A 19,051-nucleotide genomic window follows, 5' to 3' on the forward strand; every position below is an offset into this window, starting at 1 on the left:
ATATTGTACACTCACTCTTTCTCTCTGTAAAAATAAAAGAACAGAGTCAGACAACTGCTTTTGCTACAGCTACCACCATTTAGGTACACTAGCATTTTTTTTTTCTTCTTCTTATAGGAAGGAAAGATCTGTTCCAGCATATCTGAAAAAATTTAGTCTAGTGAATTAATTATGTTTCATATAACATAAACAGGGAGGAAGTCTGTTCTACAGTTCTGTTTAGCAAGGACGATTTGTGTGCTTACCTCCAATTATGGGACTGCAGCTACAGTGCATAAGGTTAAACTCCATAGTAAGCTGCAAGGCGCTCTTTTAAGGGAAGAGGAAACTGGTCAGAGAAACGCCTCCAATTCTCATCCCCAACTTGATTTTTAAATCCATGAAGAATCTACAAATGAGGGGGGAAAGTCAAGATAATCATTAAACAGCAGATACACGATCATTATTTACTAGCAACATATGCAGTAAGCCACAAACTGCTGGATTGTGCATCTGTCCATTTGAATTCCCCAGTTTAATATTTAAATGTTACTAAGAAACAAAGGAAGTCTAGTAACGTCTTAAAAGAAAAAAAAAACATTTCAGTTAAGGGTAACATATAGAACATAGCTACCCACACAAATTAGTATAAAATATATATATTCTATTCTATATAAATATATGTGTGTATGTATTTTTAATGACTATGGTGACTTACAACCTAGAGTTAGGCCATTTTAGAATGCTCAACATTTTGTCAATTGACACAGTTTATATGTTAAGATTACTGTATTCACCTTTATTTTTTTAAACATGTAATATGTTCTGGAAGGAAAGCTGAGCCAGAACCACTGCCAGCATTTGACAGAATGAATGCCTGTCAATTTCTAGCACAAATACAAAAGCATCCTGAGCGCGCTGTGTTTTTTCCATGGAACCTGTAGACAACTATTACTAAAAAGGAAGTTATTAAAATCTTTTGTGTTTTGAAAGAACAGGGATCCACAGCAGTCAAAAGCCAGCATAAGAGGGGAAGAAAAAAAAAAAATCTACAGGTTTCAGTCTGGACCCTCCAATGTAATGAATTAACTGAAAATTACGAAAATTGAATGATACTGTCAAAAAGTTCTTAGTATTTTAGCTTGAAAACAGCAGGTTAAAAGGCAAACATATGAAAGAACAAAAGCAGATGAAATGGCTTCTCCTAATAGAAAATAATGCAGAGAGTATCTAAAGTTTTGGTTTGTTTTTCTTTTTTAAACTCAAGGATACTAAATTGCGGAACAGTCTGTCATGAAAACATCCTCACAAAAAAGGCAATGTCAAAATTAAAGCTCATGGTAGCTGAGTTCACCCTCAACACAACTTTCTCAAGCAGAGCTGTTCTTAAACAGCATGTAGCAATAACAACATTAGAGTGTCACCAGTTAATTTACTGCTTTTCTCCCTGAAAGAGACTTTCCACAGGCAGATTCACTTCTCTTTCCTAACCCAAAGAGACTGATTAGCCTGCTGCCAAGAAACTACCAAAAAAATCTAAGAATGTTCAGGTACAACAAAAGGAACACTTTTTAAAAATCATCTTCCAGTACAGCATGTGAGCTTCAGCTACAGCCTTCAGATATCTTGCTTTTATAAAACATGATACAATTCTTAGGGTATGTATCAGATCTCAACACTGGCAGCTCATCTACCCATGCTCCTGTAAGGGGTATTTTCTCTCTCAGCTCTAGTGCTCCAAAAACAACAAACCAACCAACCAACCCACCCACCCACCCCAAAAACCAAACACTGGACAATCTACTAGCAAGAGAAAGACCTCATAGCACTACAAAAAGTTTTTTTCCATTGTTCCTAAAAGGCGCAATTATTGTTGGAAAAACATGTGAATAGACTACAGTAATCATGTATTCAGCTAGCATAAAAACTCACTCCAATGAGGAAGTAATCTAAAAAATTTGCATGCCATCACTTGAAGAAAGCTTTGTCTTCTTTCTTGCATGGCAAAAAGCACAAAAGAATACACTTTAAAAAGCAAGGATGTCCTTATGCCAAGTGACCAAGAAACATTGTGTCTAGTTTGAATGCATTAGATCCCACAAGGATATCCTGGAAAGAATCTGAAAAAGAGGAGCGTAGCTTATTGAAGCAAGTATTGAATGATGAAGGACCAGGACAGAAACATGTACTGAAACTGCTTTGGACAATCATCACAGACAGCATCCTGGACTTTCTTTTAAGCTTGTATTTGCTGTTTCCTTCGGCTGATGCTAGAATACTCACAGCCATGCATTTCCTGACCCTGATGTTCCTTCAAAGCCTCTCAGATAACTGGTCTCCTAACTAGGACAGCAAGATTTCTGTCTTTGCTCCTCAAGATGGGATTCAAAAGTTCTAGATTCTGTTCTGATGTTCACACTTGGCATTACTTGAAGAGAAAGTGCCAATACTGACCCATGACCCAAATATGTAATTAGAAATATGCGCCATTTTAGCTTTAAGAGGACCATTAACTTTGACATACATCCTTTGCAAAACAGAGATTTCACTTTACAACATACAAGGGGAGCCACACTACTGAACAGTAACAGCATCTGTTCATGAAAGTGAAATAAGTTTATTTTGTTCTGGTTTTTAACCTAAGACACTAGTGCCAAGACACAATATATACTTTCTGGGTGGGGTTTTTGGGTTTTGTTTGTTTGGTTGGTTTTTATTGTTTATTTTACAAAAGGCAAACAGTCCTTTTGCTTAAACTGTATTGATACTTTGTCTAGGGATGCATTCTTGGCTGTCACCATACATTAGTTTCTTGAAGACTTGCTTATCCAAGAGGGATTCTGAGGAGGATTAAGCAATCCCCAAAAACTTATTTTCAGCTGAAGCAAGATAAACAGATCAGGATACCACTGGAAGATTTTTCATTTGCAATTGTCTAGATATTTCTCCCAAAAAAGTAGGCATCTTGGGGCGGGGGGGGGGGGGGGGGGGGGGGGAAGTCTTGAACCACACAGATCTCATTTTCTAGAAAAGAAAAAAAAACAGAAAAAAAGTCTTATATGTGGTATAAAAAAAAAACCCTGTTCTTGCAAATCCAGTCAAAACATAGTAGGCTGGACATTATGAAAAGCTCTTTGAGGATGGTTATCCTTTCAAATAAGATCTCAAGTGAGCTTTTCAGCACTGTTAAAAAGAATTTTGGAATAACCTGAAAGCATGTAAGAAAACACAGGTAAAAAAAAACTTCAGGTTTTTATGATGTTTTGTCTGAACATTTATGACTTTGCAAGAAAGCCTTCATGACCACAAATACAGTAAGTGCTAATAGTGGAAACAGAAAGCAAGAAAGAAACAGAAGATCCAAAACCAACCACAGTTCAGATATACTGTCATACTAGAAATATTACCTTACAGAACATGTCTCGGAGATCATCTTTTGGGCTAATCCACGATGCAACAGCATCACAAAAAAAAATAAAGTCCTATAAGATTAAACAATCACATAGGTTAGAAGCCTCAATTTATAGGTCTGAAAACAATGCTTGATGTTCGTTCTATGAATTATGCAGGGTATTTGATCCTAATTCACAACTGCTTCTGGTTTTATGTCTTTATTTTCCAGTTAATTCAGACAATAATGGTAAGTTATTGTATGCTTAAGTGTATGGAAGTTGAAATAGCTGAGTGTAGGAATAGCTTTGTTTAATCAGGTTTTTGATTAAATAAAACCACAGAAAAAACCCCAAACAAAACACAAATCAAAAAAACAAACCACACAACAGGACCAACAAACACCTCCTCCCACACCACACTTGTCTAATTCTTTCAGTGCACATACCGAGTTTGAGAAACAATCATCTTAATAACAATTGACAAACTCAAGACCACACTCACAACTCACTCTCACGTGTTGGGAAAAAAGCTGCTGTATTTCTGTAAGCAGAGACAGAAGTTGTTTCTGGGATACATAGAATGTTTATCATACAGGTTCAAAACTAAAGCCACCCCAAAATCCCTACATTTAGTTCATCTGCTGTCATGCGTTACCTCCTACTACACCATTAAAACATCAGTGTTAATGATTAAGTTGATAATGCACGTGTTTTTGGATAGGAACTGAGGATAACAACTACATAGGAGGAGAGCTGGGATAATGAAGAGTCCTTAATTACTCCTCCCCTTTAAGCTGTGTGAAAGAACAAATGGACAGCAGAAGAGGGAAATGCTAAGTACAGAATAAGGGATAAGTGAAATGAACTGAAAAGTTCAAAACAAGATAGAGGCTCAATTCTTGTGTTTCAGGGAGAAGGATTCCAGGCAGAAGAGAGGGAAATTCACCTTCATTTTCCTCTTAGAAAATATTACATTAGTACAGCTTTACTTTGGAGCTGCGGAAACTAAAGAGCAAGTCATATTGAGATGTACCGTTTATTTTAGAGATGCATCTTCCTTGTCATATTGACTATTTAAAGCAATATATCCAAAGTTGAAAAAGAATCTTCCCTATCCAAGTTTTAAGAATGAAGAGGTGGTTATTGTTTTTGTTCTGTTTCTTTTTTTAAAAGCCTAGATTGCATCTGAAAAATAGGTTTTAGTATGTCAACTTTTGCCTTTTATTTTCATACATATCCTCAACATAAAGACTGAGAGAAGTATCAAAATACAGTTAAAGTTCATTATTTACATATTCTTTGTAAGTAAAAGACAAAAAAAATTAATTTAACAATACTGTCCTTTCCTTTCCGTAAGTGCTAATTAGTGAAGCAGAAATCCTAAGTATCATGATATGTATCATTTGAAATATAAACATTTTGGCCTCCTTGACGTCAAAAAAGCAGCTACAGCATGTACTACAGGGAATCAACATCAAGCTAAACATTTTCATATACAGCTTTCACTAAATTTCACATGAGTAAAGAAAAAAGTTAAGATCTATTTATGTATCTTACTTGGACAACTCCACTGGGGTTGACCGAGATCATGGTACATATCCCACGGAATGCTGAATCCTTTTCCTCATTGTCTCTTATGTTTCGCAGAGAGGTGCACCTAGTAAGTTGGAGAGCAAAACTTAGCTAATTCTATTACTTTTTCATTCAATTAAGTCAGAACTAGATGACAGTATTTGATGGAATAAGTCACACTGATAATCTTATCTGAAACACTATTTTGAACACTTAGAAAGATACTTGTTGCACACAGTCTTTACTTATATTCCCATTAGGCATCATCTCCAGAATCTTGCTTTCCTGTTGCACTATACACAGTTAGAAAGTGTGACCTGTATTCCATTAAATACAAAAGAAACATGTATATGAAATATTTATAGAAACTATCATTATTAGAAGCAGAACATATAATACTATTGCAGTATGAATTATGTCAGATACAACTTACAGAACAGTTATTTAACTTTTACAGCAGCAAGCAAGCTATTTTATACATAACAAGTCTAGAAACATATTCCTTACAGCAATTCAAGCCTCAGACTGAACTTTAAGTAATGCACAGTTTAAATTTTATGGTATTTGCATGCATTGTATTATCCTTCTGGTGGATTTTAAAATACTCTTTCATAGTCAAGCTTTAACACGCAAGCATGTGACAATCTTATCCCATGCATAAATTAGTCGTTAGCCACAACATAAAGAATACATGACGGTGCTACTAAAAACTCACAAACCTGATAGGACAAGATTAGTCACATGGTTGGCAATGATTAAGGATTGAGATTTTGTAACCAATTGAAAATATATCTAAAAGTGAGATAGAAGAAAGAAAGAGAGTGAAGAAAAATGAATTAAAAAAAAAAAAGATTGAATAATACACACCAGGGTCTTATAAACTGCTGTAGCATGGGGGCCACCTCTTGAGGACAAACGTAACCAAGACGACCAATTGTTATTGCTAAGGTAATGCAATCACGGTTATACACCACCAAACGCCAACCAAGACATGAGCAAATGAGGGGGGAGGAGAAAAAAATAAAGAAAAAACAACAAATAACTCAGAAACAGAAGCCAACAGAATCTGTGTATGATAGTAAACATAAGATTTCACCAGTGCTGTTTATTACCACCCCCTAAATAAGGGGCAGCAACATATATGGTATACTCTCCAGGGTAAAAGAAAAATTAAAGAAGAAAATGAGAGAACACCAAAAAACACAATTTAAAATCCAAAGGCTTTCTGATGTAAGCAGTCGTTCTGCCCTCTTCAGAATCATCTCTTACAGTAAATTTACCTACCATACACTTCAAAGTTTTTATTAAAAAGTACTATTATGGATACTCTTGACAGAAAGGAATGAACCATTTTCAGTTTTAGTATCAAGTAGTCCTAAACATTTTATTTTTTCAATATTTTGAATTCAAGATTTTAATAGGTCTACTATCTACCAGTAAAAATACATTTATCAATACTTTTACATTGATTATATTGTGGTCTATCTAATAAATGCTAACTAGATTAAACACTTCTCAAAGAGCACCAAATATTTGTTTTCTTCATAATCTTGTAGATAATTTAAAGTGGTTGCTAACTCACAGCAACTGACCACAGAAAATGAATTTTTTAATCCCAATATTTCTCCTGTTCAGAAAAGGCTTCCTCATACAAGTTGTATAAGAATCTGACTTCTGATACAAAAGCATAAGGACACATGAAAAGCAAAACCACTTCTTTGGATGATTAGGTAGTGTGGTCCTTTGTTCTGAGGGACAGACTGAACAAAATATCATCACGCAAATGTGTTTCAATGGTGTTTGCTCAACTCACGAAAGATTAATCTTTAGAAAAAGGAGAAGGTGGGGAATAATGTATCAGGATTACTTGAAGCAAAATACATGAATAATACTAAAATCCAGCAGATTTATGTGAAGCAGAGAAAGGAAACCTATGTTCAAGGGACATACTATGCAACACTAATTAACAGGCATTTGTGAACAGTTTCATGAAACATGCAATAAAGCAGATGATGCTTTCTCCAATACAAGTTTAGTGTAGGATACTAGCAGTTTGAAACGTACTCATTCCATGAAAGCTGCGGCTCACTGGTAATGTACTATTTTGCCCAGACATTACTCAATTTCAATATGCAGTGTCTCAAATTTTTGGCAGATCTAACTTATAAAACTGCATTTGAAGTGCTACTTTCAAATGAAAATACACTTTTAAGGTTTATCTGTAAGTTCTCACAGCTACAGTCTGTACAAGGAATAGTAAATTTCTGTCAAAGCTTAACTTTTTGGTATGTACTCATTATTTTCTATGCAACTACTTTAACTTAAGGTGGTCTTGTATGTTTCCATAGCTCATTACATAACAACCTAAAGCAGAAAACAGTAATACTCTTGCAGGTACCAATGACATGCAGCACAATATCCCACAACAAACTTATTATAAGTATACCACATTCAACATTTATTTGCAGTTATGCATCCACATTTAAAGTAACTATTAAGATACTAAAAAAAAGTCAGTGTTTGGATGCTTCAAAAAATTCTCTAGGAGTGATGGAAGCAAACATTTAAGTACTGGATGCTTCTCAGTTACAGGTATTACACATCCATCAGTGCAGACAAAGGGGGTTGGGGCACGGGGAAAGAAAATTTATATTCCATGGTGTATTTCATAACAAGTACTTATTTGCTCCAAAATTATCTTTTCAAAAAGCAGTACCTATAATATGCCAGACAACTAGGCAATTTTTCCTTCAAGTTCACCTTCCATACTAAATGAGGGGGTGGGGTGTAGAGAATACTGGAGGAAAAATATGCATTGAAAAAAATCTCTCTCCAATTTATCTCATACTTAGCTCAAAAAAAAAAAAAAGTAACTGTAGCACTGAATTTGCATCACTTTCAATTATGTCAGTTATAATGACTAAACTATCATTTTTCTTACAAGACATTTTTCAAACAGAAAAAAGTCAAAAGATTCTCAAGTAGTAAAATAGTAAACCAGAACCCTGTTAAATTATTTATAAAGTTTTGCTGAAGTATGGAAGGTACACTTCATACCAGAACATGCCCTCTATAAATGCAAAAGAAACAAGCCTCAGAAATTCCGAATCAATAAGGCATTGGGGGACTGCTCCCAATTCGGAAAGCAAAGCTGCTGGCCAGAACATAGAAATGTGCATGCCACTGTTAGACTTCTTTTCAGAAATTTGTTATTAAGTGACCAGGTAATAGAAGTTATACGTAATTTCAGTTATGTTGTGGTAAAACTGCCATCACAGATCTAGATTTTTGAGCATATTACTACAAATTTTTCTTAAAAAAAGTGCATTTTTTGTAAATTCAAAGAGTTCATTATCTGTTTTATATATGCCAATTACATTTGTTTCAAACACTAGACATGTATATACAGTACACGTGTAAGGACATGCATATATTAAAATCAGTGCAAAGCCACTAAGTCTTTAAGTGTTACTGCATACATTTGTCATATACATAAATAAAATTGGAAGAATACTTAATTAGATGATAAATAAATATAAAATGTTATAAAGGTGAGAAAGCAATAACTTTAATAATCTAGATATATGATAGATGTTTTGCTGCAAGACTGAGACTTGTAAGAGCTTCTGCAAAAGAGTTGTTTTTGCTTATAAAAGCCAAATACATAGCAATAAAATAAGTTCTATGCAATTTTTTAAATCATTATATATAAAAAAAAATTCTCTAATTCTCTTCACCATGAATGGTTCAGTTTTTGGGTACCTGTGTTCTCTAACAATGTCTTTGGTGTGTTGGGTCTGTTAATTATTTCTACAAGCTGGTGCAACACCATTGGAATATAAGGCTGCATCTCTATACCTGAAACAGCCAAAAAGAAACATTCAGAAGAAAATGACCATTAATATACATAATCTATTTAGATCTGGTACATTGAACTTACTGTCAAGGACAAGAATATCAAATTTAATTTAAATTTTAAACATGAAAGTATCACTAAAAATAATAACAATAAAAATAAAAAAATCACCCAGACAAACCATTCTAAATATGCAAAGATTCAAAGAAAAAAAAAATTTAAAATCTTACCCATCTGGATGGAGATTTCTCCAATTGCCCAGGTGGCATTGTTACACACAGAAATGAACTCAGGGTTTAGGTTGGTTCCCAAAATGGGCATGAAATCAGCTAGAAAGAACAACATTTTAAAATCTCATCACATGATACAACCATCTTGTCCCATTACTGTAAGATTGGGGTGGTGGTGGTGTGTGTTATTAAAAAATCGTGTAAGCAAATTTAAATTATTGTAAAGCATTACACCTGAATTAACAAGAGCTGTATTTCTGCTATATATCAGATTAATCTGGATTTTACAACCTAAGCAGATCAATGCAAATATTTTCAAACTATGATTTAAAAATATTTCTAATAGGCTTTACCTTTATGTAACTCTAGAAACCTTTTTTCTCCCCTTCCCAGGGGTGGGGGAAGAAAAAACACACCTGGATAGCTATGTATTCAAGCTGTGCTAAAAACAAAAACAAACAAACAAACAAAAAACCACCACACCCCCCACAAAAACCCAACAAATAATAAAAAAAAAAGGCCAATCCCCCCCCCAAACCCAACAACAATGAAGCCTAGAAGGCAATTCACAGCCTTGATTAAATTTTAATAAAATATTAGTCACAAAGATAGATTATAACATTTGCCAAATAAATTTTAAATCCCAAGCCTATCCAAGCATTCATTTGCCAAGTTAACTGTATCTCAAGAGTATCTGAGGGAAGAGACAGTGAATATTGTGGAAGTGTATAACTGATGCAGCTTCCCTACTGAAATGAAAAACAAAACAAAAAGCCCCAAAACCTACCCTCTAGCCAAGTTTTCTAATTTCAGTGTATAATATATGTAACAATATATTCTAGTAGAACAAAAAAGCTACAAATTAAAGAACTTATCAAAGAAAGCAACTGTTCTAATTGAAGTCTAAGTACATCTGTTTTGCTGTATTCCAGCACAACAGGAAGCATGTTACATTATAAAAATCAAGCACCAAAATGAACTTTTGCACTGTCTACAAGAACAGCATCATGTCTTAAACACACAGTTCAAAGGTGAAAAGACTACAGACCCTTGCTGATAAAGGAAAATGAGAACTTACAACACCATGACAAGGCAAACCACAGAAAATGGAACAAACAATGGCTAAACGAGTTTCTTATCAGTTTGTATAACATGTTAATTGTTTAATATGTAAAAGAAACATACCGATGCAAGGCTTAACATGCTGAAAACACGCCTTTGTCAGATCACCTAACAATGCAAAAGAACTCTGCCGTACCTCAGGCATTTTATCCTAAAGAGAGGAAGAAAAAAACCTGACAATTCTAGAAGTGTTTCCAATTCTCTTAAGAAAGAAAATCCTTGGATTTGTGGTGGGTTGACCTTGGCTGGCTGCCAGGTGCCCACCAAACCTCTCTATCACTCCCCCTCCTCAGCAGGACGGGGGGACAAAATAAGATGAAAAAAACTCATGGGTCAAGATAAAGGCACTTTACTAAAGAAAAGCAAAGACCGTGCACAGAAGCAAAGGAAACAAAAAGGTTTATTCTCTGCTTTCCATCAGCAGGCGATATCCAGCCACTTCCTGGGAAGCAGGGCCTCAGTACACGTAGCAGTTGCTCCAGAAGAGAAACGCCTTAATAACAAATGCCCCCCCCGCCCTTCTCTTAGCTTTTATTGCTGAGCAGACATCATATGGTATGGAATATCCTTTTCCTCACTTTGGGTCAGCTGTCCTGGCTCTGTCCCCTCCCAACCTCTTGCCCACCCCCAGCCTACTGGCATTTGGGGGTGAGGGGGGGGAATGTTGGCAAGACAGCCTTGATGCTGTGGGAGCACTGCTCAGCAGCAGCCCAAACACTGGTGCGTTATCAACACCTTTCCAGCTACCAATACACAGCACAGCGCTATGAGGGCTGCTATGGGGAGAGTTAACTCCATCCCAGCCAGGCCCAATACAGGGTTAAACAGGTTACTCATCTCACCTGCATGCATTGGTACATTAGTGTCAGGATATTGCTGCGAGCCACTAGCTGCTCAATGTTGCCTCCAAGTCCTTCAGCTAAACCGCTGAGTAAATCAAGAGCAACAATCATGAAATCTTTATCTGGAGCCTCATACTGGTCTGGCTGAGCATTGTGCAACTGCAACAAATAAGTACACATTTTCAAAATGAGTATTAGATTTTTCTTAGGTGTATGCATAAAAGTAAAAACAAAACAAAACAAATTAGTTTCAGAACTGCAGCTTCATTTAAATATTCAGTGGTTAATACTACAAATCTCCCTACAAACCCATAACTTTATATCGATACTACATTGGTTTAAGGAGATATTCTGAAAACATTGGAATAGCAATAGAAAAATACCATGGCTTGTGCAAGAGTCTTCTGCACCAGATTTACACAACGCTGGTACACAGGTTCACAGTATGGAAGAAAGCCAGATTGCAAGGCAGTAGCAACTGACGACAGGCACTGGAATAAAATAAAATAATAAAAAAAAGAAGAGCAAGAGACACACGCTAACTTTCCTCACCTCCCCAAAGTACCTTTTACTTGGGAGAAGTAATTTAAAAGCATTTTAAGTATACCCACAAGGAACTAATTAAGTAAAAACAACCTAGAAAGGCAGTACCGATTAGCTGAGCCAAGGCAACTGTCAGCTAATTGTTACTCTCTCCTACATATGTCAGTTGAGAAAATTTCTCAGAAGCAGCATCTTCTTAGAGGTGGCCAAGAAAGTTCATATGAAGACAGTTACTATAATTCAGCTAGCACTTACACTAAACTTCAGTATCTTGACAATGTACAAGCTGTAACATTACCCAAGAGTTACGAAACTAATTTCTCTAGAAGTGTTTTCCTGCTTCACACTTGGAAAGTACAGAGAATAGACTACATGGTCTGGTTCATACCTTCAGCCTGTCTGATAATAGTTTTAATGGAGGGATGAAGGGAGAGCAAGGAGAGAGAGAAGACAAGAACAGGGGAATAGAACAATTTAAAAAAAAAAAAAGAATCCCAAAGAAAACACTCAAGAATGGCAGAAAAAAAAATCTAAAAGATTTCTGCTAAACCTAAGGACATTTTGTCAGTCACAAGATCTTCTCACTACAGTCATAATATTTTCTCCATAATGGGAAATACCTAACACTGTCACCTTTTATAGTCATACTTCCTAGTAGGAGCATCTTTAGTAAAAGGGGTAATTCCTAAAAGTTGATAAAAACATATTCAAGTTTTAACATTTACCTCTAATAAAGGGAAGAGATCTTTATCTTCATCCTTCAACATGTTCCACTTCTGGATTAATGGAGGCATTAGCATCTGAATATATTCCTGTTTAGGATGGAAATGCATCAGCTACTGAAACACTTCATTGCATGTTAGTTTATTTCAAAGCTAGAAAATTGATATATTAAGAATTGATATATTCTACTCTTTCAGCAAAAGAAAATTGATATACTGTAATTCAATCATTGTTGCAATGTGTAGAAGTAGTTTAATATTAGAATTTACAATTTATGTCTTAAGATTTTTTGCTGAGGCACATAAGTACCTTTGCAGAATGAATCTTTTCCTCCAGGTTTGGCTTCAGTCTAGCAACTTTTAAGAGCTGCCTGGGTTGTTACAAATCTATAGGATTGCCTCAGGGCCTACAGAAAATGTTTTTACCAGCAATGCAATCTGGCTGTGCACCTGCCACCTGCTTTTCTCAACCGTCTCCCATTGCCCTGATGCTACAACCCTATCCCCCCTGAAACCTCTTCCTCAAGCAACTACCCATCCATGAAGAAAGTAATTTTCCATCCCTCCAGAAGGGCGCACTTACCAATTCTATATAAACATGTTGCATCTTCCCTGCCACTGCTGTCACAGTCACAAGGACATTAAGCAAGGCACCCCTGTAGTACTGTTGCTCCCAGAAAGTATCCAAAGAGCCAACAGATGCTGCCAGCTAATGCTATGTCCAAAGACACAATATTCTAAGTGACTGAAGAAAGTCCCACCATCACCAGGGGCTCCCATTTAGCTTCCTCCTGGTGCTGTCAAATGTCAAGCTGGCCAGGGCCAGAGAGAGATTGAAAAAGATGTCCTTTTGGTATGGAGTCTTGGATGGCAAGTAAAATGCCATGGCAACAACACAAATTGTTTTATTCTAGTGTGTCTATGTCATGTGAAGCACTATAGAGAAATAAAGCAAATTTCAATATCCATCATAAGATGCACGTGACATGTATGCATATCCTATTAATGAACATATGTACACTACAAAAAACCCACTATATTTGCTTGTGTGTTATCTGTGCTTTGTATATAAAAACAAAATCCTTTGGACAAAATGCACATCTGTCCCACTCTCTGATAAAGCAATTTCTAATGTTGATGTGCTCCAATACATTGGAGAGACACACAGAGCAGCTTTGCTATACTGAAAGTGGTTATGAAAAAAACAAAAAACCCCCAACCAAACAAACAAAAAAAATCAGGCATTAGAAATTAGCACACACATTCCACCAATTTCTTTAAAGTCACATATATCAATATAGATATGAAACAGATCTCCTCTGAGCTGAAAAATTCTGAGAATGAGGAAAAAAAAAAAGTCATGATAATGAGAAGCACATTTCACAAGCCACCACACACACAACTGTTTATTCAAAATGGGGAATATTTGTGTAGTGGGAAAATTACATGCAGTCTATGTATTTTACATGTAAATATTCATTATTATTGAAGCCCACACAGAAAGGTCAGCATTTCTGTTTTATAACATGTAAAGCACACTACAAAAACCACCGAACCAGTTTTTCAATATATGACAAGTGCTTCTACAGAACACAAGGTATACTCACTGGTTTATTTAGATGATGTCCTACAGAATCTGCTAGAGTTCCTATAGCATCATAAAGAATGAGCAGGTTTTTATGCTGGTATTTACTAAATGCGAAGACCAAAGTGTCAAGTATATACGCAAGATAAGGAACAAGCTCTGTACAAGCCTCCTCTTCTAGAGTAGCAAAGGCACTGAATGACAAAAAATCCACCCCAAACAGGTCAGTCAGTATATTGGAAAAAACAAAACAAGACCACCCCAAAACACCCCACGCTACCCATTTCTGTTTAAACATAGAACTGTATTTAGTCCTCAAATTCATCCAAGGTATGTTTTCAAAATGGTATTACTGAGATAAACTCAATCTATTTTGATTGAACACAAAGATTCAGCTCTTACATTGTCATGAGCAAAATTTAAAAATATTCCTGTAAAACCTGTTACGTATACATGTTACAGATCTAATTCTGCTTTATGAAGAAACTTTCCTGGCAGTCTGCTGTGTACACTCCTGCCCCACACAAACTGACATGTAAAAGCTTTATTTGCTGAGCTTCCTGCACAAGAGGTGTACCCATTCCATTAATGATGTGTCCATTTTTTTTTTTTTTTTTTTTTTTTAAATATCAGCAGACAAGGGGGAGAAGGGAATCTTACCTCCAAGGATCTCCTTTCAAGATAAAGGGAATATCCCTTGAAATAACTGTAACCCAAATGTTTTGGTAATCCTGAGCTAAATATAAAAAACATCACTAATGCAATGATAGGATAGTTTTCCTTTGTTATCAGTATTGACCTTGTTCATAGGCATATAAAAGCCAGATTTCTGGTCAATAAAACTTCAAATAATGAAAATAAACAGGTGTCACATACAGATAATTTATTTTACTGCAATAGATTGTTTAGTTTGGTGATTCATATACTCTGAAAACAAACTGGACAAGAGAAATATAAATTAACTTTCTTCATTTTATTACAACTCCAAGTAATTTGTGACTACTTCAGAAGCAGCTGAACCTACTCCATTTTAAAAGGAAAAAAATAAAATACATTAAGAGCTAGAAATAGAGTCATGCATTCATTGATAAAGGCATTAAAATAGTTTCCCACAAAAAAGCAATGCCATGGACAGTGCTTTTTGTTTAACCTTTGGCTCACCTGCAGGCAGCTTCTTGTACTCTCTTGTTGCTATCCAGAATACGCTTTAGCAACTCAGTCATTAATGGCTTCAAATATGTGTCTGGGGGTTGACTAACTACCCAGTGTGCATAGCGACTAAGAGTCCAGCATGTAATGGAACGCACAAGAGCCTTTTTGTTTGAGAGGCACTGAATAAGGTGAGGGATCAGCTCAGGAAGATATGGAATCATACCCTGCATGCAGCCTAGAAGGAAAAATATAGCTATTACAGTACAAGAATTAGAAAATGTAAGAGAACTTCTTGTTATTTCCTAGAAGGGACATATTTTCATCCTCTATCATGTAGTAATACATTTTAACAAAATACAAAGCACGTCTACCTAATTTATGTTCAGTCCTAAAAAGAAACCTCACCATAAACAATGATTAAAATCCCAAATCAAATTTACAATCATTTCAACTACATTTCTACTTCAGTGCTTCCCCAATCCCCAGAAATTCTGCTTTATTAAATGGAGTATAGCAAGAACATCCAAATAAAATTAGTTTATTGCCATTGTTTAACCCCAGCTGGCAACTAAATACCACACGGCCACTCACTCACTCACTCCCCCCTGACAGGATGGGGAGGGAATCAGAAGAGTAAAAGTGAGAAAACTCGTGGGTTGAGATAAAGACAGTGTAACAGGGAAAGCAAAAGCCGCACACACAAGCAAAGCAAAGCAAGGAATTCATTCGCTGCTTCCCATGGGCAGGCAGGTGTTCAGCCATCTCCAGGAAAGCCGGGCTCCATCACGCGTAACGGTGACTTGGGAAGACAAACGCCATAACTCTGAATGTCCCCCCTTCCTCCTTCTTCCCCCAGCTCTATGTGCTGAGCATGACGTCATACGGTGTGGGACATCCCTTGGGTCAGTTGGGGTCAGCTGTCCCGGCTGTGTCCCCTCCCAACTCCTTGTGCCCCCCAGCCTGCTTGCTGGTGGGGTGGGGTGAGGAGCAGAAAAGGCCTTGACTGTGTAAGCCCTGCTCAGCAATAGCTAAAACATCCCTGTGTTACCAACACTGTTTCCAGCACAAATCCAAAACACAGCCACATACTAGCTACTGGGAAGAAAATTAACTCTGTCCCAGCCAAAACCAGCACATTTATAAAGCTTGGAAGTCTTATGCCAGTCTACTCAGAGTGACCAAGACAACAAGTAGAGAACGATTAGGCCTTGATAACAAGTCATCATATCATTAAAAAGGATTCCTTAAGAAATTTAATTTTCTTCCTTGTTTTCTCCTAATATCACACAAATACTGCCCAGCAATAAAAGCTACACACTTCAAGTCAGCAAGGACAGTAATATACTGAGATTTGCCAGAAATACTTTTACCTTGCTTGACTTGAAATCAAAACCAACAGTTTTCTATCAACAAAGAAAAAGTATATTCACTAGGCACTGTGGGAAGAGATAGATAATCCAGGCACAGACCCAAACATATTCCTTCAGTTTGCAAAATGGACAGAGATGCTGTAAATACAGGCAAAAAGCCAAGCCTGTGAGTAAATACAAAGAAATGGAAGTTATCACATTTAAATTGGAGAACCATCCACAAAAAGCAGCTCAGGGCACTAAAGTCACAGGACCAGTCTTCTCCATTTCTGAAAACACTGAATGAAATGTAAGGCTCAAATTTATTTAATATTCCTCTTGTATCAAATCAAGGTAGTACTTCATGAGAGACCAATAAATATATGCTGTAGAGTTAAGAAAGATAATTTCTTTTATTCCTCCCTAAGTTATTTAGCCTCCGAAACATGCATAGATTTGAAAATGAAAAATTAAACAAGTAACTGTAGCCACCAACTAGTAGATGTAGAGATTAATCACTAAAACAAAATCAGCTAAGGACATATACTTGTTTGCATAAGTAAATTCACCTAGAAGGAATCACAGAGCTGCTTTGGAACCAATCAGAAATTCAGAAACCTGATATGCACTGTTGCCTTACCTTCAGCAATTGCTCCAAGAACAAGGATACCAGATTCTTTAACTACCCATTCGGGATGGAAGAGCAATTCCTTCAAAAGGGGCAAGATGTGTGGCAGAAGTTCATCACGAAATACATTAGCCAGGACATCTAGAGCAGCAGCAGAACATTTCCCTGAGGGGAATTAACAGTGTTAATCTCTGCTTATTATACAAGCAGTTGTAGTTAGACAGTAATATCATCATTTTAGCTTTGAGCTGCCAGGGTATTAGGAGGAAAGATACTTCCACTCCATTACAATACACAGGCATCCACTGTGCTCTGGTACAAAGCCACAGCTCTTACAAATCCAATTTTGCAGCATTTTTATAGCCACTAAAAGGACTTATACACTGGGGATATTAAAACACTCACTGACAGGAACCACACCATTATATTGCAACATTATATACACTACATAATTTCAGGATGGTGTAACACTACAGAAGAGGGAAGGTCTGACATGAACGTAACATACTGGAGAAACTAAGGAGAAATAGCCTAAAAATATTAGCAACTGATTAAAAAGAAAGGGTTCAAACATGATCCATGTCTCAAAGCAAAAAAAAAAAGGCAAAATCAGCTCTAGAGAAAGAAATTTGCTGGCCTCTGCTCTGAGCTTTTATATCTTACTCCTAGTTCTGTGATGCACCAATACAAAGAACACCACCTCGAAATTTGTTTGAAAGTTTTTAATCTCATTTTTAACACACAAAAGCTCATAAAAGAACAACTTCAAAACATGATTCAGAAATCCTTACTCTGGTTTTCTGCTGTGGTGTTGTCATGTCTAGAAAAATAATGCTAAGATGGATTTATAAAAAATGCTCATATTACAGAATTTATACTGCACTTTTTTTGCTTATTATTATCTCAGACCCTTCTTAATCTGTCAGAAATGATCCAACTGGAACAAAAGTATATACAAGGCAAGTAAACAGGCAAAATATACACAGCAAATGTAACATGCAAAAATCCTAAACTAGACCTAAACTACTAGTGGGCCCAAGCAGGACACAGATAAGTTTTCAGCTGGGAGGTAGCAACTACTAGAATAGATAATAAATACAAAACTTTTTCTGCTCTGCTCCTAGATGATGTCCAACAGGTTTGAATAAAACAAAATATGAGCCCTCAACTCAGAGCAGATCTCCACTGCAAAGCAGTAATAAACAGCACAGTCTCCCTAAGACCAGCACCTGCTGCTTTCAGCTAAGACTGTTTCAGCTTTCTACTAGAGGAAAAAAAGGCAGGCTCCCATATTTAGTTACCAGGTCTCATTAGTAAGCAATGCTGCTAATTGTCAGGCTGTGCTGATGTTTCCTCTCTGTTCAAACTGGAAGTCAAATATAGAACACTGGATAAGAAATAGGGCACACAATTCTGAATTTCAGATAATCCAAATTCTCTCAAGTCCAGATGACATACATCAAAATAGATTTCTTAACTGTTCTGTTATCTCTCTTTCCTAGTCAGTTTTAGCTACCTCACCATCTTAGCCAAAACTGTGGACCACAGGGCACCCTCTGTCATTTCAGCTATGTTTTTCAGAAAATATGTATTTAATTCTGCAATCTCTACATACAACAATGACTACAAGAACAGCATTATGAATTTAAAACTATTAAAAAAAAACTTTACAAAAGCAAGCATATTTGTGCTTAATTTCTTCTAAAATAATAATAATAATAATTTAAAAACTTTAGATATATCTCAAAGTTGTTTGTTCCATAAGCTTCAAGGTACATTCATCTGTACTACATCTGAACTACTGGTAATGGCTGTCAGTAGTAGCATGTTCAAATGGAGGGGGGGGAATCAAACACACAAACCAGATTTAGAGGAAAGACTGAAGTAAAAGAAAGCATTATTAAGCTTCCTCAAGCAGAGAACAAAGTCTAAGATTTTTTTTTTTTAATAAACAGGTGATCCATGATTTCTATCATCTTGTAGAATTAAAATTCAAAGTCCAAAGCTTCTGTTGAATTGCATCCAGTAGATGTTTGCAGCTCTACCGGCCACATTCGAAATAAGCTTACAGATGGCTAG

The 19,051-nt window shown here is 36.2% G+C and overlaps 1 protein-coding gene across 2 annotated transcripts in view; it reads right to left on the minus strand.

Moving 5' to 3' along the window:
* Window positions 1–280: 280 nt before the first annotated feature.
* LOC142596545 (transportin-1-like) overlaps window positions 281–19,051 on the minus strand; it is a 64,853-nt gene continuing 46,082 nt past the window's right edge. Inside the window, exons 11-23 of one of the 2 annotated variants that reach the window (XM_075725730.1) lie at window positions 16,985–17,137; window positions 15,005–15,230; window positions 13,866–14,037; window positions 12,262–12,348; window positions 11,377–11,484; window positions 10,994–11,152; window positions 10,215–10,302; window positions 9,030–9,128; window positions 8,706–8,801; window positions 5,811–5,886; window positions 4,929–5,028; window positions 3,387–3,461; window positions 281–388 (exon numbers count right to left, since the gene is read on the minus strand). In XM_075725730.1, coding sequence (XP_075581845.1) covers window positions 281–388; window positions 3,387–3,461; window positions 4,929–5,028; window positions 5,811–5,886; window positions 8,706–8,801; window positions 9,030–9,128; window positions 10,215–10,302; window positions 10,994–11,152; window positions 11,377–11,484; window positions 12,262–12,348; window positions 13,866–14,037; window positions 15,005–15,230; window positions 16,985–17,137 — 1,547 coding nt within the window. The remainder of the gene's footprint in view (window positions 389–3,386; window positions 3,462–4,928; window positions 5,029–5,810; window positions 5,887–8,705; window positions 8,802–9,029; window positions 9,129–10,214; window positions 10,303–10,993; window positions 11,153–11,376; window positions 11,485–12,261; window positions 12,349–13,865; window positions 14,038–15,004; window positions 15,231–16,984; window positions 17,138–19,051) is intronic. The other variant, XM_075725731.1, reaches the window with a different exon arrangement.

The sequence above is a fragment of the Pelecanus crispus genome, chromosome W (genome assembly GCF_030463565.1).
Source record: "Pelecanus crispus isolate bPelCri1 chromosome W, bPelCri1.pri, whole genome shotgun sequence".
In the NCBI taxonomy this organism is placed as follows: domain Eukaryota; kingdom Metazoa; phylum Chordata; class Aves; order Pelecaniformes; family Pelecanidae; genus Pelecanus; species Pelecanus crispus.